The sequence below is a fragment of the Bufo bufo genome, chromosome 1 (assembly GCF_905171765.1).
Source record: "Bufo bufo chromosome 1, aBufBuf1.1, whole genome shotgun sequence".
In the NCBI taxonomy this organism is placed as follows: domain Eukaryota; kingdom Metazoa; phylum Chordata; class Amphibia; order Anura; family Bufonidae; genus Bufo; species Bufo bufo.
This window is the reverse complement of record NC_053389.1, coordinates 579,967,028-579,990,777: the sequence shown is the minus strand read 5'-3', so window position 1 is coordinate 579,990,777 and position 23,750 is coordinate 579,967,028. Positions and strand designations below refer to the sequence as shown.

At 43.7% G+C, this 23,750-nt stretch overlaps 1 protein-coding gene across 1 annotated transcript in view; it reads right to left on the bottom strand.

Moving 5' to 3' along the window:
• ITIH5 (inter-alpha-trypsin inhibitor heavy chain 5) overlaps window positions 1-1,693 on the bottom strand; it is a 111,736-nt gene extending 110,043 nt beyond the window's left edge. The window contains exon 1 of the mRNA XM_040413310.1: window positions 1,453-1,693. Coding sequence (XP_040269244.1) covers window positions 1,453-1,614 — 162 coding nt within the window. The 5' untranslated portion in view covers window positions 1,615-1,693. The remainder of the gene's footprint in view (window positions 1-1,452) is intronic.
• Between the last annotated feature and the right edge of the window lie 22,057 nt (window positions 1,694-23,750).

Here is a 23,750-nt window from a genome sequence, read left to right as displayed (position 1 = left end):
TGATAGAATATGCTTATGGCACATTTTGCTAGATGCAAGTCTCCCCTCTGGGACCCACTCCTATGTCAAGAACGAGGCCCCACCAAGAATGAAGAGCAGGCTCCGCATGAGCCGTGTCCTCTCCATTCACTGCTATGGAACATCCAAAATTGTCGACCAAGTGCACTTACTATTTTTGGAAGTCCTACAGCAGTGAATAGAGAATTGCACATACGCAGCCGCCCCTCCATTCATCTCCATGGGACTCTGAAAAAATAGCGGAACCAGAACTTGGCTATTTTCAGAATTCCTGTACCAGTGAAATAAGAGCATGCGTGGCCTGCTCTCCATTCATAGTGGGGCCCTGTTCTTCAGAAAGGAATGGAACCTATACCTTTTGAACATTATGGCATATCCTATCCATATGCCATAAATGTCCAGAGGAGAATACCCCTTTAAAATCGCCCTCTTCTCCTCTATCATGCAGAAAGCAGTAAAACCATGATTAATCCCAGGCGTCAGGAGTGATTATTAAAATGACCAAAAACATAATGATAGTGTACAGGTTCTAGAGATCCATCCAACCAAGCCGCCAGTTTAGTGATCTGTCCGATCTGCCAGTTTATAGAAGTGTAATAGATCCCAGTAAACGAGCGTTGGGTAATTGGTCTAAATGCGTATGCTTATCTCTATAAGGCTGGCCATACATATTAGATAGCTGTCGGCTGAACTCTCTAATGGGAGTCACCTATTTCTCTTGTCTCCTTCATACACGTGCATGCTTAGCTTAGCCATGCATGCATGTGTCCTGTCCAGATAGACAGGACAGAAGAAAGCTGCCACCAGGCTCCTCTGGCAAACTCAACTACCAATCCTAAATTCCTCTGACATATTGGGGAGAGGTGAGAGACTCCCATACACATTAGATCGTTGTCCAGCTTATGGTAATTTCACGGTAGCTCTTCAGTCTGAATAGTAGGTTAATATAGAAGCTGATCACCGTACATGGTAAAAAGAGAGCCCCCATCAGGTGGGGTAAAACACCACCACATTTCAGCACTATGCACAAAACTAGTAACATGCAAAGTACTAACAAAATCATAAAAGATGTGCTAAACTGTCTTATATATAATTATTACATGTACAGTCAGAAGTCACTGTGACAGATGGCTCATTTCTTAATTCCCAATGCATTAATAAACTGAAAACTTCCATCCATTATACTTTTAAATAGCACAAACTATTAACGCGCTCAGGAAAAAATACATATGTTCAATTATACGTCTCATGATCTCATGACAGCTCAACACGTAATGAATAAACTCCAGTCTGCAAGGCTTATTATTGCAAATATTCAATTCTTTCGCATTGTACAGAAAAGCTGATCAAGCAAAATGCCCAGATCTGCAATTTTCCTGTATCGTATACATGTAGCAAGCAAAGAGTGCAGCAGAAAATACATGCAGTACTCACTTTTTCAGCAATGCCATTTGTTATTGTAAACTCAGACAAGTTACTCTCAGTATTCTCAGATTCCTGATTTCCCAGGATAAGAGAGAAGCAGAAGCAGAGCCCAACCAGAAAGATCATGTTAAATCCTGAGGGTGCAGTGATTCTCCCAGGGAGGGCTGGCATCTGTCTGTGGCACTGCTGGGTCTCTACATGTACAGTGGGAACATGCCAGTCTGCAGCTGGTTGAGATGCCTCTGAGACACTGGAGAAAGAGGCAGACACAGTCCCACCCCTCCCACACCTCATCCCAGCTTCTCATCCCTCTTCTTTCCACCAAACCTGCAGATGAATGTGCGTTACATCTATGACCACTGAGATCCGGTGCCAGCTGGGCCCACAACAGACTTCAGCACCTGTTGTTCCACTTAAGATGCTAAAATCATGGGAATAAATGTATCCAGTACAAGTGCTCATATTTCCTGAGTGCAACGCTTAGAACCACAGTGCATTGTGTGGCCACTTAAAATGCATGCTACTGTTCACCCGACTGGTCCTTGTGCCCTTGTATTATTAAGTGTGGCAGCATGTATATATATTTATTCTTGATTTTATTACGTTTAGCTTCAGTAGTTACTCACAATATTCTGCGTTTACAGATTACATCCACATGTGCTTAAAAGTAGCCACTGTACAAAGGCAGACCGACTCTTATTGGCAAGCTATAGTCTAAAGCTTCAGGGCAACCGCGCCGGTAGAAATGCGATGCTAAGCCAAGCCCCCTGGTGATGCGACAGCAGTGGATTGATTGCTCAGCTGCTTCATTCCTGTTTGCTAGTGTTCTGACTAATGGAGCGCGAGTCATGACCTATCAGGTTCTGATCCTGGGACTCGGTGCTCTATTTAAACCCCTTCCTGGCCATATACCAGTGCCAGAGATAGTCTTGTTTGGGCTCATTAGCTAGGTTCCTGGTTCTTGGATTTGTTTGTGCTTTTGACCTCGGCTTGTCTTTTGACCACTCCCTGGTCACTCAAGTGATTTGTACTGTGCATCCCGTCTGGTATTTGACCTCGGCTTGTCTTTTGACCACTCTCTGTCTCACGTGATTTGTACTGTGCATCCCGTCTGGTATTTGACCTCGGCTTGTCTTTTGACCACTCTCTGTCTCACGTGATTTGTACTGTGCATCCCGTCTGGTATTTGATCTCGGCTTGTCTTTTGACTACTCTCTGCCTATAGTTTGTGTACTGTGTTGTCCGCCTAGCTCTGACCAGTTCTGACATGTCCTATTCTTGTTCGTATATTTATATTGACAACCTATCCTGAGGTTAGGTCATCAATATCAGATTGGCAGGGAGGCTGACTCCCAGCACTCCCAACCATCAGCTGTTTGAAGAAAAAGCTTGAATAGGAAGGAGTCATCCCATTGAAGTGAATGGGACGGCTAAGATGTAATTACACCTGCTTACCGCCGCAGTTGCAATGTAGAGCAGGTATACAATGAAGAGAAGGCAGCGCGAATATAAGCACTGTGTTCTCTTCATGCAGCTGATAGGCAGGGGTACCGGGAGTTGGCCCCCCACCGATCTGACAATGATGACCTATCCAGAGGATAGGTCATCAATATAAAAAAAAGCGGACAACCCCATTTAATGGGAGTGAGAAAAATTATGGAATGCACATGGAAGGTATCAAAATTCTGTAAATCTGTATTTTGCGGACCAAAATACAGACACAGCTGTGTGTATGAATCTTTAAAGAGGACCTTTCACTAGTTTAAAAACTAAAAACTAACTATATCAGTGGGCAGAGCGGCGCCCAGGGGTCCCCCTGCACTTACTAGTATGTCTGGGCGCCGCTCCGTTCGCCTGGTATAGGCTCCGGTGTGTGCAGCTCCCTCTGTTGTACGGGGCAGAGTTTTTGTATTAGGGTTGTCCCTTGCTGCAGCGCTGGCCAATCGTAGCGCACAGCTCATAGCCTGGGACTCCCACTGATAGCTCTACCCACTGATATAGTTAGTTTTTAGTTTTTAAACTAGTGAAAGGTCCTTTTTTAAAGCTTCATACACACTGCTGTGTATGGGGGACCCCTGGGCGCCGCTCTGCACACTGATATACAGTTGCAAGAAAAAGTATGTGAACCCTTTGAAATGATATGGATTTCTGCACAAATTGGTCATAAAATGTGATCTGATCTTCATCTAAATCTCAACAATAGACAATCACAGTCTGCTTAAACTAATAACACACAAAGAATTAAATGTTACCATGTTTTATTGAACACACCATGTAAACATTCACAGTGCAGGTGGAAAAAGTATGTGAACCCTTGGATTTAATAACTGGTTGAACCTCCTTTGGCAGCAATAACTTCAACCAAACGTTTCCTGTAGTTGCAGATCAGACGTGCACAACGGTCAGGAGTAATTCTTGACCATTCCTCTTTACAGAACTGTTTCAGTTCAGCAATATTCTTGGGATGTCTGGTGTGAATCGCTTTCTTGCGGTCATGCCACAGCATCTCAATTGGGTTGAGGTGAGGACTCTGACTGGGCCACTCCAGAAGGCGTATTTTCTTCTATTTAAGCCATTCTATTATTAATTTACTTCTATCCTTTGGGTCGTTGTCCTGTTACAACACCCATCTTCTGTTGAGTTTCAGCTGGTGGACAGATGGCCTTAAGTTCTCCTGCAAAATGTCTTGATAAACTTGGGAATTCATTTTTCCTTCGATGATAGCAATCCGTCCAGGCCCTGATGCAGCAAAGCAGCCCCAAACCATGATGCCCCCACCACCATACTTCACAGTTGGGATGAGGTTTTCATGTTGGTGTGCTGTGCCTCTTTTTCTCCACACATAGTGTTGTGTGTTTCTTCTAAACAACTCAACTTTGGTTTCATCTGTCCACAGAATATTTTGCTAGTACTGCTGTGGAACATCCAGGTGCTCTTGTGCAAACTGTAAACGTGCAGCACTGTTCTTTTTGGACAGCAGTGGCTTCCTCTGTGGTATTCTCCCATGAAATCCATAGTGTTTTACGTATCGTAGATTCGCTAACAGGGATGTTAGCATATGCCAGATACTTTTGTAAGTCTTTAGCTGACACTCTAGGATTCTTCTTCACCTCATTGAGCAGTCTGCGCTGTGCTCTTGCAGTCATCTTTACAGGACGGCCACTCCTAGGAAAAGTAGCAGCAGTGCTGAACTTTCTCCATTTATAGACAATTTGTCTTACCGTGGACTGATGAACAGCAAGGCTTTTGGAGATACATTTATAACCCTTTCCAGCTTTATACAAGTCAACAATTCTTAATTGTAGGTCTTCTGAGAGCTCTTTTGTGCGAGGCTTCATTCACATCAGGCAATGCTTCTTGTGAAAAGCAAACCCAGAACTGGTGTGTGTTTTTTATAGGGCAGGGCAGCTGTAACCAATACCTCCAATCTCATCTCATTGATTGGACTCCAGTTGGCTGACACCTCACTCCAATTAGCTCTTGGAGAGGTCATTAGTCTAGGGGTTCACATACTTTTTCCACCTGCACTGTGCATGTTTACATGGTGTGTTCAATAAAAACATGGTAACATTTAATTCTTTGTGTGTTATTAGTTTAAGCAGACTGTGATTGTCTATTGTTGTGACTTAGATGAAGATCAGATCACATTTTATGACCAATTTGTGCAGAAATCCATATCATTCCAAAGGGTTCACATACTTTTTCTTGCAACTGTAGTTAGTTTTTAAACTAGTGAAAGGTCCTCTTTAAGCACAGGTGGTATTCCTATCACTCACCGTAATGAAGCAAGCTCAGAACCTTTGTCGCCCTCTGTCTTATGCTACAGACTCTATATTCATTCACATGGTACTAAGTAATACAAGCAGGAACTTACCAACAAACAGAGATGTCATGGCTGCTAGGCATAGAAACCGAAAGATTAATCATTTACAAAGTTGAAAAGTGACTGTATATGAACATATTATGTCCTTAAGACTGACACTGTGCTGTAATCTGATGTAGGACAACTGTCCCAATAGATTACAGGTGTGCTACTAAACTGTTCGTGGTATATCTGACAACTAGCAGAATTGTGAATGCAGCCCTGGAGTATAATACAGCCCGTAACTCAGGATCTGTCCAAGATATGTACTTACAAGTACTTACACAGTTAGGCCTCATGCACACGGCCGTTGTGCACCACGCATCACGGATGTGGACCCATTCACTTGAATGGGTCCGCAATTCCGGAGAAGCGGAACGAAGTCACGGAACGAAACATCGGAAGCACTACGGAGTGCTTCCGTGGTGTTTCTTTCTGTTGTTCCGCACCGCAAATAAATATGACATGCGGTGTGGACAGACCACGGACCCATTCAAGTTGAATGGGTCCGGCCCGCTGCACAGATGTTGCCCGTGCATTGGGACCGCAATTGCGGCCTTACACGTTTTATGCAAATTTTATAGTGTTTTTAGGGATACAGTCAGGTCCATAAATATTGGGACATTGACACAATTCTAACATATTTGGCTCTATACACCACCACAATGGATTTGAAAGGAAACGAACAAGATCTGCTTTAACTGCAGACTGTCAGCTTTAATTTCAGAGTATTTACATCCAAATCAGGTGAACGGTGTAGGAATTACAACAGTTTGCATATGTGCTTCCCACTTGTTTAGGGACCAAAAGTAATGGGACAGAATAATAATCATAAATCAAACTTTCACTTTTTAATACTTGGTTGCAAATCCTTTGGAGTCAATTACAGCCTGAAGTCTGGAACGCATAGACATTACCAGATGCTGGGTTTCATCCCTGGTGATGCTCTGCCAGGCCTCTACTACAACTGTCTTCAGTTCCTGCTTGTTCTTGGGGCATTTTCCCTTCAGTTTTGTCTTCAGCAAGTGAAATGCATGCTCAATCGGATTCAGGTCAGGTGATTGACTTGGCCATTGCATAACATTCCACTTCTTTCCCTTAAAAAACTCTTTGGTTGCTTTTGCAGTATGCTTTGGGTAATTGTCCATCTGCACTGTGAAGCGACGTCCAATGAGTTCTGAAGCATTTGGCTAAATATGAGCAGATAATATTGCCCGAAACACTTCATAATTCATCCTGCTGCAGTCACATCATCAATAAATACAAGAGAACCAGTTCCATTGGCAGCCATACATGCCCACGCCATGACACAACCACCACAATGCTTCACTGATGAGGTGGTATGCTTAGGATCATGAGCAGTTCCTTTCCTTCTCCATACTCTTCTTATCCCATCACTCTGGTACAAGTTGATCTTGGTCTCATCTGTCCATAGGACGTTGTTCCAGAACTGTGAAGGCTTTTTTAGATGTCGTTTGGCAAACTCTAATCTTGCCTTCCTGTTTTTGAGGCTCACAAATGGTTTACATCTTGTGGTGAACCCTCTGTATTTACTCTGGTGAAGTCTTCTCTTGATTGTTGACTTTGACACACATACACCTACCTCCTGGAGAGTGTTCTTGATCTAGCCAACTGTTGTGAAGGGTGTTTTCTTCACCAGGGAAAGAACTCTTCAGTCACCCACCACAGTTGTTTTCCGTGGTCTTCCGGGTCTTTTGGTGTTGCTGAGCTCACTGGTGCGTTCCTTCTTTTTAAGAATGTTCAAAACAGTTGTTCTGGCCACGCCTAATGTTTTTGCTATCTCTTTGATGGGTTTGTTTTGTTTTTTCAGCCTACTGATGGCTTGCTTCACTGATAGTGACAGCTCTTTGGATCTCATCTTGAGAGTTGACAGCAACAGATTCCACATGCAAATAGCACACTTGAAATGAACTCTGGACCTCTTCTCTGCTCATTATAATTGGGATAATGAGGGAATAACACACACCTGGCCATGGAACAGCTGAGAAGCCAATTGTCCCATTACTTTTGGTCCCTTAACAAGTGGGAGGCACATATGCAAACTGTTGTAATTCCTACACCGTTCACCTGATTTGGATGTAAATGCCCTCAAATTAAAGCTGACAGTCTGCAGTTAAAGCACGTCTTATTTGTTTCATTTCAAATCCATTGTGGTGGTGTATAGAGCCAAACATGTTAGAATTGTGTCGATGTCCCAATATTTATGAACCTAACTGTATATTTGTTTTGATTAGAGAATATGATTTCAGGATCCACATTTGAACGAGGTAGAAGGCTTCTTTTTCATGTGTTTACTTGTAGATCCATAAGTATGTATCTAGTTGGCGCCTGCTAGGTTTCATGTGCCGCTCTCTTTTCAGCAGACTCTGAATCAGCAGCTGTAATTAGAGTTCAGCATACATTACTTTCAGGTAGAATTAATCATAATTTAATCATCATGTGTGTATCCCTTTTATCACAAATGATTGAACTTATTACAGAATAGTCTTCCATTGACTCTTATAAAGGAGGTCCCCGCTCTCATTTCTCTCCAAAGTGTTTTGACGTCAGATTCATTTTGCTGCGTTCTGAGATCCCCTGCCGGATCTCAAAACTTGACAGCATAAACGCATATGTGAAAGTAGCCTAATTATTGTGCTGTAACAATAGTAGATAATTCATGGACTGTGACATCACTGTGTGCCTTTTCCCAGTATTATTACATCACTGTGCGCATATTACATCACTGTGCGCATAATTTTACTATTCTGACATCACCATGTGTATTATCATGTAACATCACTGACAGTGCAGCAGCCTTAGCCCGGGGGTCTGGGGTATCCCTTGCCCCTTAGGAGGTTTTAACGATTATATGTCCCTCTTACAGAGCAAGTAGTCGTGACGCCATTGCAGTTAAGCAACGAGTCCCCTTTAAGTAGATGATGTAGAGTGGCCTACAATGTCTCTGAAGATGTTGTATGCACATGTCACGGTGCTCCTACCTAGATATCCTTGGATTCCAGACGTGGTAGTCCGAAGCAGTGCAAAAAGGGGTCAGTAACTTGGATAATAAAGGAATAATTGAGTCTAGACTTGTAGTAACATTGAACACAGCTTTACTTGGCATAAACTTTTATCAAGGAACAATCTTCTAAACTTTATCTTGGTCATCAGCAGGTTTTGGCTTAACTCTGGCAGGCAGGGGCATAACTACCATAGTGGTAGACCATGCGACTGCTATGGGGCCCAGGGCAAGAGGGGAAGCAGTCTTAGTTGGGATTGTCTCCTCTTCTACTGTAGGTGAAAACTTGGTCAGGACTCTATCCTCTAAAAGGAACAACTTTTAGCAAATAAGGCAGTGGGAAAATGTCCCAGGGGTCATTGAAAGGGTTTAGGCAGAAACCCTTCTGTCCTGTGTGGGGGACCTGATTTGATCCTTGCTATGGGGCCTTTACTTTTCTATGTACGCCACTGCTGACAGGCAAACACTTCTGAAACAATCTCAGTCTGCCATGCAGTAGCTTTCTCAGCTTTGCTATGCTGTAGATTTCTCAGCTCTGCTATGTTGGCTGGCTTAAATAGGAGACTTTTCCTCTTCTGCTGGAACTTAGCTGTATGTAGTCTGTCTCTTACTTTAATCAAAGGAACTTCTTCCTGGCTTCAAGCTCACTTAGCTTGGGGTTAAGGCAATGCAAGCCCAAGAGGGGGCAAGCAACCATATAGACTTCAGAAGCAGGGCCTCTGGGCCCAGCAGAGTAGACAGCGCTATGCTGGCCAACACACAACCTCTCCCCAGGAGGGGACGGCTAGACTGACCTACTCTGACTAAACTCCTCCCTCTCTAAAGAGGGCTGGAATGGAAATAGAAGGTTCCTTTCCAGAGAAATTAGCTCTGCACAGATTGCCATCTGCTGGTGAACCAGGCACTTTACACTTAAACATTAATTAGCAAGGAAATACATATTGCAGGAAATGGCAATACATATATATGATGACACAGGACGCACCAATAAGGATAGTGGGGGTCCAAAGGAGGTGGCAATGCCACTCTGGGGTATTACAACAGTATTGTGCCTGTACTGTGACATCACAATAAGCATTATCACAGTATTGCGACATCACTGCATTATCTTTGTGCATTAAGGAGGTCAAAATTACAATTACATTTCCATATTCTATACTTACTGCTTAAAGGCACTGTCTCACTTCAGCAAATGGCATTTATACATATTATACAGATTTAGTTCATATAAAGGCACTTACTAATGTATTGTGATTGTCTATATTGCTTCCTTTGCTGGCTGGATTCATTTTTCCATCATATTATGCACTGCTTGTTTCCATGATTACGAGTCACCTCATAATCCAGCAGCAGTGGTTGTGCTTTCACAGCATAGGAAAAAGCACCAGCCTGTGTGCACTCCCATTTTCCCAGACAACAGAGAGGCTGGCGTTTTTTCCTATAGCAAGCAAGAACGGCCACCGCTGCTGGATTGCAAGGTGGTCGTAACTATGGAAATGAGCAGTGTATTATGTGATGGAAAAATGAATCCAGCCAGCAAAGGAAGCAATATGGACAATTACAATACATTAGTAAGTGCCTTGTATTAATTTTCTCTACATAATAAATACCATTTGCTGAAGTAAGGACTAAAACTATGACATGCAGTACTTTTAGTCCGGCTGCCTCTCGCCGTGTGCTGCCATGCTGCCTCCGGAACTCCGCCCCCATTATAGTCAATGGGGACGGAGCGGCAGTCCGGGGGCACACGTGAACTAGCGGCAGGACGGATCCGACAGGCTGTTCACCCGCCGGAGCAGCCTGACAGACTCCCTGCCGCTAGTGTGAAACTAGCCTAAGACAACCTCTTTAAGGCTAGTTTCACACTAGCATTGTGAGATCCAACTAACTGTTCCATCATGGTGATAGAGCATTACCTAAACTAGATACAACTGCATCCTTTATCAGCTGGGAGCAGGACTAGCTATGTGATGGCTTTACAGTCTTGGTATGTCATTCACTGACAGCAAACAAATATCTTGACATGGTGAGGAATTGAAACACAAAGTATTGTATATTAGAAAGCTGTAGAACGTTTCATTTATACAGTAATAAAGCTTTATTTATATAAAACTTAAAAATACTTTTAAGAGCCCATTATTGTGTCAAAGCATAGATGTAAATTAACAAACTGACAGGACATTAAACTCTGCCTAGAGCAGCCTATACACGGTGTGACAGGCTCTAGTAAAGGAGACCACCAAGTAACTTAATCTCTAAAAGAAGTTTCAGCTTTCATAACTAAGACACTACTTTGCATAAACTAAACATAACTCCAAATCAAAAGACGCAGTAAATCATGGTGGGGAAATTGTTAAGACTGTTAGTGATTGTTGTTGTATGTTAATACTGAAGGGGAAGCCTGCTGCAGTCTCCATACATACTTTGACTGGGACAAACAAAACAGTGGTGGTCTGGTGCATGATGTAATCATTGACCGCTTTACGCTGATCCTATATTCCAGTGAGTTGGAATATTGCAGATCAAGCGGTGCAAAGGTAGTTATGTTGATGCAAGACCAGGAGGGTCTTATTCGCCACATACCTTCTGCAAGCTAAATACTTAAAAAAAACATTGTACCATGCGGGGAGAATGTGTTATTTCCCCCAAATGCAGCACGGCCAAAATGTTTCTGCCATTATCATCGACCACTTTGCCCAGTTGTAGTTAACGGGGACACATCCAGCGGCACCAGTGGAATATTTACTCCTCATCCAGGCTCATCAGTTCTAAGACAGCAACGCTTCAATTTACACATATGATTGGAGGGAGGGGAATTTAAAGTAATGCTCTGCCCTGTATTTCTTGTGGCACAGTAAAATATAAATTTTTGCAGATGACACTAAACTGTGTAAAGTAATTAACACTGAAGAGGACAATATACTGCTACAGATGGATCTGGATAGATTGGAGGCTTGGGCAGATAAGTGGCAGATGAGGTTTAACACTGACAAATGTAAGGTTATGCACATGGGAAGGAATAATGCAAGTCATCCGTACATACTAAATGGTAAAACACTGGGTAACACTGACATGGAAAAAGCCCTAAGAATTTTAGTGAACAGCAAACTAAGCTGTAGAAACCATTGTCAGGCAGCTGCTGCCAAGGTCAATAAGATAATGGGTTGCCTCAAAAAGGGCATAGATGCCCGTGATAAGAACATAGTCCTACCACTTTACAAATCACTAGTCAGACCACACATGGAGTACTGTGTACAGTTCTGGGCTCCTGTGAACAAGGCAGACGTGGACAGAGTGTAGAGGAGGGCAACTAAAGTAATAACTGGGTAGACTAAAGTACCCAGAAAGATGATCAAAATTAGGGTTATTCACTTCAGAAAAAAGACGACTGAGGGGAGATCTAATAACTATATATAAATATATCAGGGGTCAGTACAGAGATCACTCCCATCATCTATTTATCCCCAGGACTGTGATGAGGGGACATCCTCTGCGTCTGGAGGAAAGAAGGTTCGTACACAACATAGAAGAGGATTCTTTACGGTAAGAGCAGTGAGACTATGGAACTCTCTACCTGAGGAGGTGTTGATGGTGTATTCCCTAAAAGAGTTCAAGAGGGGCCTGAATGTATTTCTGGAGTGTAATAATATTACAGGCTATAGTTAGTAGAGAGGGGTCGTTGATCCAGGGAGTTATTCTGATTGCCTGACTGGAGACAGGAAGGAATTATTTTCCCCTAAAGTGAGGAAAGTTGGCTTCTACCTCAGTTTTTTTTTTTTTTTTTGCCTTCCTCTGGATCAACTTGCAGGATAACAGGCTGAACTGGATAAACAGTTGTCTTTTTTTATCAGCCCTTAAAAACTATGTTACTATGTTACTGTGACCGGAGGATGTCCATTGAGGAGGACGTGTAGAGGTTGATAAATTCCATGGTGCGGGAACCAGACCCACACAAACATGGAGAGGTCAATAGGACCTGACCTTGTTGCTGTGCTGCTGCCATGCAAAACATTGACCCAGTGGGCCATTAAAAGCATGTACTTTACTTGCCCGCAACAGCTACTGCAGGTGTCTATTGTTGTGTGCACCTTGCTGCACAGTGACAATTCCAAGGAGCGGCCCACGTTTACTGACACGTTAGAGTACAAGGCAGTGGAATCCACTAAGTGGTATGGTGGCGACTGCATTGCATGCAACTTGTGCTGTAAAAGAGCAGAGGTGCTTATGTTTGTGTTTGAATGCCCATGGCTTACTTTCATCCTGCAGATCTTGCACATAGCACTGGTTTTGACTGCAAGCACTATGGATGAAAATTGCCATATGGAAGATACCCGCACAGAGCTACCAGCAGCCAAGCCAGGCATAGGTCTAGCGCATTTTGAACCTGCACCCACTGTTCCAAAGCTGACCAATGTTTTGGCCATACAATGCCTCTGCTCTTTATAGCCGCAGTGGCCACCACCCTTCTCACTGATGTCACCTCCTCCTAAGCAACCTGATCCGATCCCCAGGTCCTGTCCAGCACACAATAATCATCATAGTCCTCACCCTCCCCACCACCCTAAATAGCCTTGTCACCATAGGCTCCTTGGCCCCACTCATGATTCCCTCCTCTGTATATCAGCCAAGTGTCACTGTTGCCATGGCTACCAGTGCCCCTACTGCCACCACTGTGGCTGCAAGTGCCACTACTACTACCACCAACACATCTATGGTCATTGCTTTGACTAAGAGGATGAATGAGCCATCCAGTGCACAATGTCATCCTCTTTGTCCTCAATAATAAACATTCGCTTGCCTGAAGAGAGGGAGAACTGTGGCTTACTGCTGCTACTACTGGTCAAATGGATGGTGCCGATTGTGCTGTTACTGCTGTTTACTCTACTACAGCCACCCACATTCTCACTGGTGGATGATGACGAACGCGTCTTTTGTTTTCAAAACACCAGAAATCATGAAGCCTATTTAAACAATGGCAAGTCAGAGGTTTGGTACCTAGAATATTAAATTAGGAAAATGTGCAACAAGTTTTTTGATTAAAAAAAAGTGCAATTGGACATCCCCTGGCTGTGACCAAACTATACACTGGTATTGACGCACTAAAATACGTTTAGTAGCACATTATTATTATTATTATTTACAGTAGAAAAACTTTTTTTTTTTGTTTTCTTTAAATACAGGTCTAATTGGACGTCCCCTAGCTACAACCAAACTATACACTGCAATTGACCCATTAAGATATGTTTAACCACTTCCCGCAACTGTAACGCCGAAAGGCGTCATTGCGGCGGCTCCCCCAGGCTACGCTAACGCCAATAGGCGTCATCTCGCGTGAGCCGAGATTTCCTGTGAACGCGCGCACACAGGCGCGCGCGCTCACAGGCGCGCGCGCTCACAGGAACGGAAGGTAAGAGAGTTGATCTCCAGCCTGCCAGCGGCGATCGTTCGCTGGCAGGCTGGAGATGTGTTTTTTTTAACCCCTAACAGGTATATTAGACGCTGTTTTGATAACAGCGTCTAATATACCTGCTACCTGGTCCTCTGGTGGTCCCCTTTGTTTGGATCGACCACCAGAGGACACAGGTAGCTCAGTAAAGTCCCACCAAGCACCACTACACTACACTACACCCCCCCCCGTCACTTATTAACCCCTTATTAGCCCCTGATCACCCCATATAGACTCCCTGATCACCCCCCTGTCATTGATCACCCCCCTGTCATTGATCACCCCCCTGTAAAGCTCCATTCAGACGTCCGCATGATTTTTACGGATCCACTAATAGATGGATCGGATCCGCAAAACGCATCCGGACGTCTGAATGAAGCCTTACAGGGGCGTGATCAATGACTGTGGTGATCACCCCATATAGACTCCCTGATCACCCCCCTGTCATTGATTACCCCCCTGTCATTGATCACCCCCCTGTAAAGCTCCATTCAGACGTCCGCATGATTTTTACGGATCCACTGATAGATGGATCGGATCCGCAAAACGCATCCGGACGTCTGAATGAAGCCTTACAGGGGCATGATCAATGACTGTGGTGATCACCCCATATAGACTCCCTGATCACCCCCCTGTAAAGCTCCATTCAGATGTCCGCATGATTTTTACGGATGCACTGATAGATGGATCGGATCCGCAAAACGCATCCGGACGTCTGAATGAAGCCTTACAGGGGCATGATCAATGATTGTGGTGATCACCCCATATAGACTCCCTGATCACCCCCCTGTCATTGATCACCCCCCTGTAAAGCTCCATTCAGATGTCCGCATGATTTTTACGGATGCACTGATAGATGGATCGGATCCGCAAAACGCATACGGACATCAGAATGAAGCCTTACAGGGGCATGATCAATGACTGTGGTGATCACCCCCCTGTCATTGATTACCCCCCCGTAAAGCTCCATTCAGATGTCCGCATGATTTTTACGGATGCACTGATAGATGGATCGGATCCGCAAAACGCATCCGGACGTCTGAATGAAGCCTTACAGGGGCATGATCAATGACTGTGGTGATCACCCCCCTGTCATTGATTACCCCCCTGTAAAGCTCCATTCAGATGTCCGCATGATTTTTACGGATGCACTGATAGATGGATCGGATCCGCAAAACGCATCCGGACGTCTGAATGAAGCCTTACAGGGGCATGATCAATGACTGTGGTGATCACCCCCCTGTCATTGATTACCCCCCTGTAAAGCTCCATTCAGATGTCCGCATGATTTTTACGGATGCACTGATAGATGGATCGGATCCGCAAAACGCATCCGGACGTCTGAATGAAGCCTTACAGGGGCGTGATCAATGACTGTGGTTATCACCCCATATAGACTCCCTGATCACCCCCCTGTCATTGATTACACCCCTGTCATTGATCACCCCCCTGTAAAGCTCCATTCAGATGTCCGCATGATTTTTACGGATCCACTGATAGATGGATCGGATCCGCAAAACGCATCCGGACGTCTGAATGAAGCCTTACAGGGGCGTGATCAATGACTGTGGTGATCACCCCATATAGACTCCCTGATCACCCCCCTGTCATTGATTACCCCCCTGTAAAGCTCCATTCAGACGTCCGCATGATTTTTACGGATCCACTGATAGATGGATCGGATCCGCAAAACGCATCCGGACGTCTGAATGAAGCCTTACAGGGGCATGATCAATGACTGTGGTGATCACCCCATATAGACTCCCTGATCACCCCCCTGTCATTGATTACCCCCCTGTAAAGCTCCATTCAGATGTCCGCATGATTTTTACGGATGCACTGATAGATGGATCGGATCCGCAAAACGCATCCAGACGTCTGAATGAAGCCTTACACGGGCGTGATCAATGACTGTGGTTATCACCCCATATAGACTCCCTGATCACCCCCCTGTCATTGATCACCCCCCCTGTCATTGATCACCCCCCTGTCATTGATCACCCCCCTGTCATTGATCACCCCTCTGTAAGGCTCCATTCAGACATTTTTTTGGCCCAAGTTAGCGGAAATTTTTTTTTTTTTTTTCTTACAAAGTCTCATATTCCACTAACTTGTGTCAAAAAATAAAATCTCACATGAACTCACCATACCCCTCACGGAAACCAAATGTGTAAATTTTTTTAGACATTTATATTCCAGACTTCTTCTCACGCTTTAGGGCCCCTAGAATGCCAGGGCAGTATAAATACCCCACATGTGACCCCATTTCGGAAAGAAGACACCCCCAGGTATTCCGTGAGGGGCATATTGAGTCCATGAAAGATTGAAATTTTTGTCCCAAGTTAGCGGAACGGGAGACTTTGTGAGAAAAAAATTAAAAATATCAATTTCCGCTAACTTGTGCCAAAAAAAAAAATTTCTATGAACTCGCCATGCCCCTCATTGAATACCTTGGGGTGTCTTCTTTCCAAAATGGGGTCACATGTGGGGTATTTATACTGCCCTGGCATTCTAGGGGCCCCAAAGCGTGAGAAGAAGTCTGGTATCCAAATGTCTAAAAATGCCCTCCTAAAAGGAATTTGGGCACCTTTGCGCATCTAGGCTGCAATAAAGTGTCACACATCTGGTATCGCCGTACTCAGGAGAAGTTGGGGAATGTGTTTTGGGGTGTCATTTTACATATACCCATGCTGGGTGAGAGAAATATCTTGGTCAAATGCCAACTTTGTATAAAAAAATGGTAAAAGTTGTCTTTTGCCAAGATATTTCTCTCACCCAGCAAGGGTATATGTAAAATGACACCCCAAAACACATTCCCCAACTTCTCCTGAATACGGCGATACCACATGTGTGACACTTTTTTGCAGCCTAGGTGGGCAAAGGGGCCCATATTCCAAAGAGCACCTTTAGGATTTCACAGGTCATTTACCTACTTACCACACATTAGGGCCCCTGGAAAATGCCAGGGCAGTATAACTACCCCACAAGTGACCCCATTTTGGAAAGAAGACACCCCAAGGTATTCCGTGAGGGGCATGGCAAGTTCCTAGAATTTTTTATTTTTTGTCACAAGTTAGTGGAAAATGATGATTTTTTTTTTTTTTTTTTTCATACAAAGTCTCATATTCCACTAACTTGTGACAAAAAATAAAAACTTCCATGAACTCACTATGCCCATCAGCGAATACCTTGGGGTCTCTTCTTTCCAAAATGGGGTCACTTGTGGGGTAGTTATACTGCCCTGGCATTCTAGGGGCCCAAATGTGTGGTAAGGAGTTTGAAATCAAATTCTGTAAAAAATGACCTGTGAAATCCGAAAGGTGCTCTTTGGAATATGGGCCCCTTTGCCCACCTAGGCTGCAAAAAAGTGTCACACATCTGGTATCCCCGTACTCAGGAGAAGGTGGGGAATGTGTTTTGGGGTGTCATTTTACATATACCCCTGCTGGGTGAGAGAAATATCTTGGCAAAAGACAACTTTTCCCATTTTTTTATACAAAGTTGGCATTTGACCAAGATATTTATCTCACCCAGCATGGGTATATGTAAAAAGACACCCCAAAACACATTCCTCAACTTCTCCTGAATACAGAGATACCAGATGTGTGACACTTTTTTGCAGCCTAGGTGGGCAAAGGGGCCCATATTCCAAAGAGCACCTTTCGGATTTCACAGGTCATTTTTTACAGAATTTGATTTCAAACTCCTTACCACACATTCGGGCCCCTAGAATGCCAGGGCAGTATAACTACCCCACAAGTGACCCCATTTTGGAAAGAAGAGACCCCAAGGTATTCGCTGATGGGCATAGTGAGTTCATGGAAGTTTTTATTTTTTGTCACAAGTTAGTGGAATATGAGACTTTGTATGAAAAAAAAAAAAAAATAATAAAATCATCATTTTCCACTAACTTGTGACAAAAAATAAAAAATTCTAGGAACTTGCCATGCCCCTCACGGAATACCTTGAGGTGTCTTCTTTCCAAAATGGGGTCACTTGTGGGGTAGTTATACTGCCCTGGCATTCTAGGGGCCCGAATGTGTGGTAAGGAGTTTGAAATCAAATTCTGTAAAAAATGACCTGTGAAATCCGAAAGGTGCTCTTTGGAATATGGGCCCCTTTGCCCACCTAGGCTGCAAAAAAGTGTCACACATCTGGTATTGCCGTACTCAGGAGAAGGTGGGGAATGTGTTTTGGGGTGTCATTTTACATATACCCATGCTGGGTGAGAGAAATATCTTGGCAAAAGACAACTTTTCCCATTTTTTTATACAAAGTTGGCATTTGACCAAGATATTTATCTCACCCAGCATGGGTATATGTAAAATGACACCCCAAAACACATTCCTCAACTTCTCCTGAGTACGTAGATACCAGATGTGTGACACTTTTTTGCAGCCTAGGTGGGCAAAGGGGCCCACATTCCAAAAGCACCTTTCGGATTTCACTCGTCATTTTTTACAGAATTTGATTTCAAACTCCTTACCACACATTTGGGCCCCTAGAATGCCAGGGCAGTATAACCACCCCACAAGTGACCCCATTTTGGAAAGAAGAGACCCCAAGGTATTTCGTGATGGGCATAGTGAGTTCATAGAAGTTTTTATTTTTTGTCACAAGTTAGTGGAATATGAGACTTTGTAGGAAAAAAAATAAAATAAAAAAAAATCATCATTTTCCGCTAACTTGTGACAAAAAATAAAAAGTTCTATGAACTCACTATGCCCATCAGCGAATACCTTAGGGTGTGTACTTTCCGAAATGGGGTCATTTGTGGGGTGTTTGTACTGTCTGGGCATTGTAGAACCTCAGGAAACATGACAGGTGCTCAGAAAGTCAGAGCTGCTTCAAAAAGCGGAAATTCACATTTTTGTACCATAGTTTGTAAACGCTATAACTTTTACCCAAACCATTTTTTTTTTACCCAAACATTTTTTTTTTATCAAAGACATGTAGAACTATAAATTTAGAGCAAAATTTCTATATGGATCTCGTTTTTTTTGCAAAATTTTACAACTGAAAGTGAAAAATGTCATTTTTTTGCAAAAATATCGTTAAATTTCGATTAATAACAAAAAAAGTAAAAATGTCAGCAGCAATGAAATACCACCAAATGAAAGCTCTATTAGTGAGAAGAAAAGGAGGTAAAATTCATTTGGGTGGTAAGTTGCATGACCGAGCAATAAACGGTGAAAGTAGTGTAGTGCCGATTTGTAAAAAAGGGCCTGGTCTTTAGGGGGGTATAAACCTGTGGTCCTTAAGTGGTTAAAGAGGACTTTTCATGAGTCCAGACTTTATAAACTAAGTATCAGGGTATGTAAGGCATACAGCTGGGATCTAATAGCGCTTACTATTTTTTCTGGGTGCCGCTCTGTTCGCCCGCTGTGGCCCAGTTAAATTATCCTGCCCTGTATGCTAATTTTCGCATTGGTACAGGGAGGAGGAAACTGCCCTGTTTCTCAATGGGCGTCTCCTTCCCCATGGCTGTGAGCTGTCCAGCCAGGGAGAATGTGAGTTTTTTTCTCTCCCTGGCTGTGATGCTCTCCGCTGCGATTCGACAGCTCACAGCCAGGGAGAAGGAGGTGGCCATTGAGAAATAGGGCAATCTCCTCCTCCTCGTACCGTTGCGTTTTCATTTTTCTTCCCTATCTTCCTTGAGCCATTACTTATTTATTTTTCCATTCACATAGTTGTATGAGGGCTTATTTATTGTCGAACAAGTTGTACTTTCTAATGCTGCCATTAATTATGGCATACAATGTAGTGGAAGCGGTAAAAAAAAATCCAAATGGGGTAAAATTGGAAAAAAAATGCAATTCCTCAACCGTTTTACGAATTTTGTTCCCACGGTGTTTCATTTGTGGCAAAAACAATGCCAGTAATTCTCTGGGTCAGTGTTATGACCAGAAGATGTGGATCCTCTGTGTCAGCTAATAGAGGACTGGGAATTAGTCCAATATTGCTCACTGCTGACTCTCAGAGTCAGGACCCTGGTGTCTGCACCTGTTACCTTGAATGCAGCTACCTGCAGTAGTGTGAACAGAGTCCAACAAAGGCAGAATAAAGGAACAGATGGTCTTTACTGGCAGACAGTATTCAAAAGTCACTTGACAGATACAGGCAACACAAAGTTCAGAGCAATATAGCGTGCAGATATAAGCAGTCTCATAGGCAGTGCAGGGTCTGGATCCAGGCAGACTTACAGGAGGAGATGGGCAGATGCATAGTCAGGCAGTGCAGATATAAGTGGTCTCATTGTCAGGCAGTGCAGGGTCTGGATCCAGGCAGACTTACAGGAGGAGATGGGCAGATGCGTAGTCAGGCAGTGCAGATATAAGTGGTCTCGTTGTCAGGCAGTGCAGGGTCTGGATCCAGGCAGACTTACAGGAGGAGATGGGCAGACAGATGCGTAGTCAAATGAAGCGGAGGTCAGAATCCAGGAAATCCAATAAACAGACAACAGTGGGACGCTTCAGCGGGAGTCAAGAGGTACAACAACCACGCTTGGGAACTTCATGATGAGTGAAGCTGCCTTAAATACAAAAAGTCCCGCCTCCGGGTGGGGATGGTAATCAGGAACCAGCTGCCTACTCCTATAAGAAAGGGAAAGGTGCGCGAGCGCGTGCTATAGCGCATCAGATGACACCTGGCAGAGAGGACGGATGCGGCGGTATGCTGGCGGGCACCTGCATCTCCTACAAGGTAAGCCAGTACTGGGACCCATATTGCTGCAATGTGCAGACAGCGATCTGCCACCCTGCAGTGGAGACGCAGATCCCATACTGACAGTCAGTATGATTACAACTATACCCCATATGTATAGGTTTTGTATGTCTAAATAGTGTAAAGATAAATGTAAACTATGAAAAAAACTAAAATTTTTACATCACCATATTCGGACCCCCATAACTTTTTATACTTATGTCTACTGAGCTGTATAGGGGCTCATTTTTTTGCAGGACAATCTGTAGTTTTTATTGATACCATTTTGGAGTGTGTGTGACTTTTTGATCACATTTTATAACTTTTTTTGGGTAAGAGAAGCAATGAAAAAATAGCAATCGGCCATTTTGACCCTTTTTTTCTTACGTCTTTTCCTTTATTTGAAACCAAATTTTTTATATTTTAATAGTACGGACGTTTTCAATCGCGGTGTCACCCATGACATTTATATTTATTGTTATTTAGGTTTTTTTTTTTATTATACGGAAAGGGAGGTGATTTAAACTTTTATATTTTTTTATTTTTAATATTTTTTTAAACTTTTTTTTATGATTCTGAAGCTCATATATGAGCGTATAAATTCAGTTATTTTTTTTCATTTTGTACAATCAGGGATTTTTTAAATGACTTTATTACTGTGAATTGCTAATTTCTTGTGTTGGCCTGCCATCTGCCTCATTCAGCACAACTACCGACTGCCCCATTGGTCACAGGGGGTGTCGGTAGAAAGCCCAGAAGCGCGCACTTTCGGGTTTTTGCACATTTAGATGCCGTGATCTCACTTGATCATGGCATCTAAAGCCTTTAATTACTGTGATCGGCATTATTGACGGTCACTGTAATTAGCTGCAAGTCTCTGCTGTTTGACGCCCGCTGCATGTGCGAGTGGGCGCCATATTCACACATCGATCCAACGCCATACATGCACAGCGCTGGTAGCTAAAGGGTTAAATGATCTTTATGCAATGCAACACATGAAGTTATAAACAGCTCCAGCTGCCCTGACAGTAATACACTGTCACGGTCTCTCCTGTGACAGGGGTCAGAAGATCTAAGAGACTGGCTACACTTGATGTGATCTGACAGCCTCTCTCGTTTCACTTGCTTCTGTGTTGTTGCTGGGTATGACCACACCTCTGGTCTCAGGTGTAGCTTAAGTGGTCATTCCAACTCCTTTATTTAGTCTGGCTGTACCCATCATGCTATGCGGTTGATAGCTCCTTTTGGATGTTGGAAGTGCTGGTGTTGGTTCTCCTCTGAGTTTCTGCTCGTCTGCATACTTCGGAGTTAAGTGTCTTTCCTTTATTTCTTGTTTGTTGTTTTCCCCTACCTTTTGGTATTAGGCCTGAGGGAGTCTCCTGTTCCTTCAGCTGGGAAGGAACAGGTCATCTCTTGTCCTGACTCTATTTCCATGGCCCTTTAGGGTCAGATAGGGCCCTAGGTTCCAGCGTATGAACATTCCTACCATCTAGGTCTGTTCATACTGATAGTAGTCAGGGCTCAGTTTAGGGATTCACTAGGTGGTGACCTTTTCCCCTTTCCTTAGTTTCCAGGCCTAGTACCTTTTCCCCTCCCTCTTGTGGTCCTAGTAATTCAAAATAATTAATTAAATACATATTTTTCACAAGCTCTACATTGTCTACAATGGCTGTCTTCTTGTGTGTCAATTGCAAATGGGACAGACATGTTCTGACTCCTGTCACATAAGTGGTGTCTGTGCTTCAGACCTAGCATAGAGCCTGATAGACCATCCAATATCCTCCCTCCTGATTGGCTGGGACCCTACTCACTTGATACTCCATCTTTATCCTCACTGCTTTGTTTTTCTTACTAGTTTACTGAATTTAAAATGTAAAATGGTGGCCAAAACTTTTAACTCGTTTGTGAACGGTTTGCAAAATTTGTGTCAAATCTGAATAGTTTCTAATCAAGTTGCTCATTTCATGTATAGAGGGACTAGATTATTTTTTCCTCATAGGTGTACCTGCCAAGGATACGTAGAACTACAGGTAACAGCACTCTGCTAGTCAATTGCGCAAAGATATAAGCAAACACTAAAAGAATAAATGCTTGGGGGTCATACTTACTGCAAATGCAGCTAGAAGCTTTTTGCGAATATAATTGATCAAAAATATTTCGGGCCCATCTACCGGTCGTCAAGGTCGCTTCTAATCAGATGGGTCCTACTCTGACATGCCTCTCCTGGGCTTACAGCCTACAATCTGGGCAAAGTAGTACCAAGCTGCATCCTACACATGCCTCTCCCAGGTTGTGAGCCTGCAGTATGGGCTGGGTAGAATACAGCTGTACAAGCTATCTAATTAAAAGCACATGGTAAATGGGCTGGTGGTGCACGGTTCAATCTCACCACCAGGGGGAGCCAGTCCCCTAGTGGCAGTGACAATGGGGAAAAAATAAACGAACCAGCACCTCCACAATAAGTGAATATGAGAACGCAGGTGCACGCTACCTTGGCTAAAACACACTTGGATACGTAGAACTACAGGTAACAGCACTCTGCTAGTCAATTGCGCAAAGATATAAGCAAACACTAAAAGAATAAATGCTTGGGGGTCATACTTGTTGCAAATGCAGCTAGAAGCTTTTTGCGAATATAATTGATCAAAAATATTTCGGGCCCATCTACCGGTCGTCAAGGTCGCTTCTAATCAGATGGGTCCTACTCTGACATGCCTCTCCTGGGCTTACAGCCTACAATCTGGGCAAAGTAGTACCAAGCTGCATCCTACACATGCCTCTCCCAGGTTGTGAGCCTGCAGTATGGGCTGGGTAGAATACAGCTGTACAAGCTATCTAATTAAAAGCACATGGTAAATGGGCTGGTGGTGCACGGTTCAATCTCACCACCAGGGGGAGCCAGTCCCCTAGTGGCAGTGACAATGGGGAAAAAATAAACGAACCAGCACCTCCACAATAAGTGAATATGAGAACGCAGGTGCACGCTACCTTGGCTAAAACACACTTGGATACGTAGAACTACAGGTAACAGCACTCTGCTAGTCAATTGCGCAAAGATATAAGCAAACACTAAAAGAATAAATGCTTGGGGGTCATACTTACTGCAAATGCAGCTAGAAGCTTTTTGCGAATATAATTGATCAAAAATATTTCGGGCCCATCTACCGGTCGTCAAGGTCGCTTCTAATCAGATGGGTCCTACTCTGACATGCCTCTCCTGGGCTTACAGCCTACAATCTGGGCAAAGTAGTACCAAGCTGCATCCTACACATGCC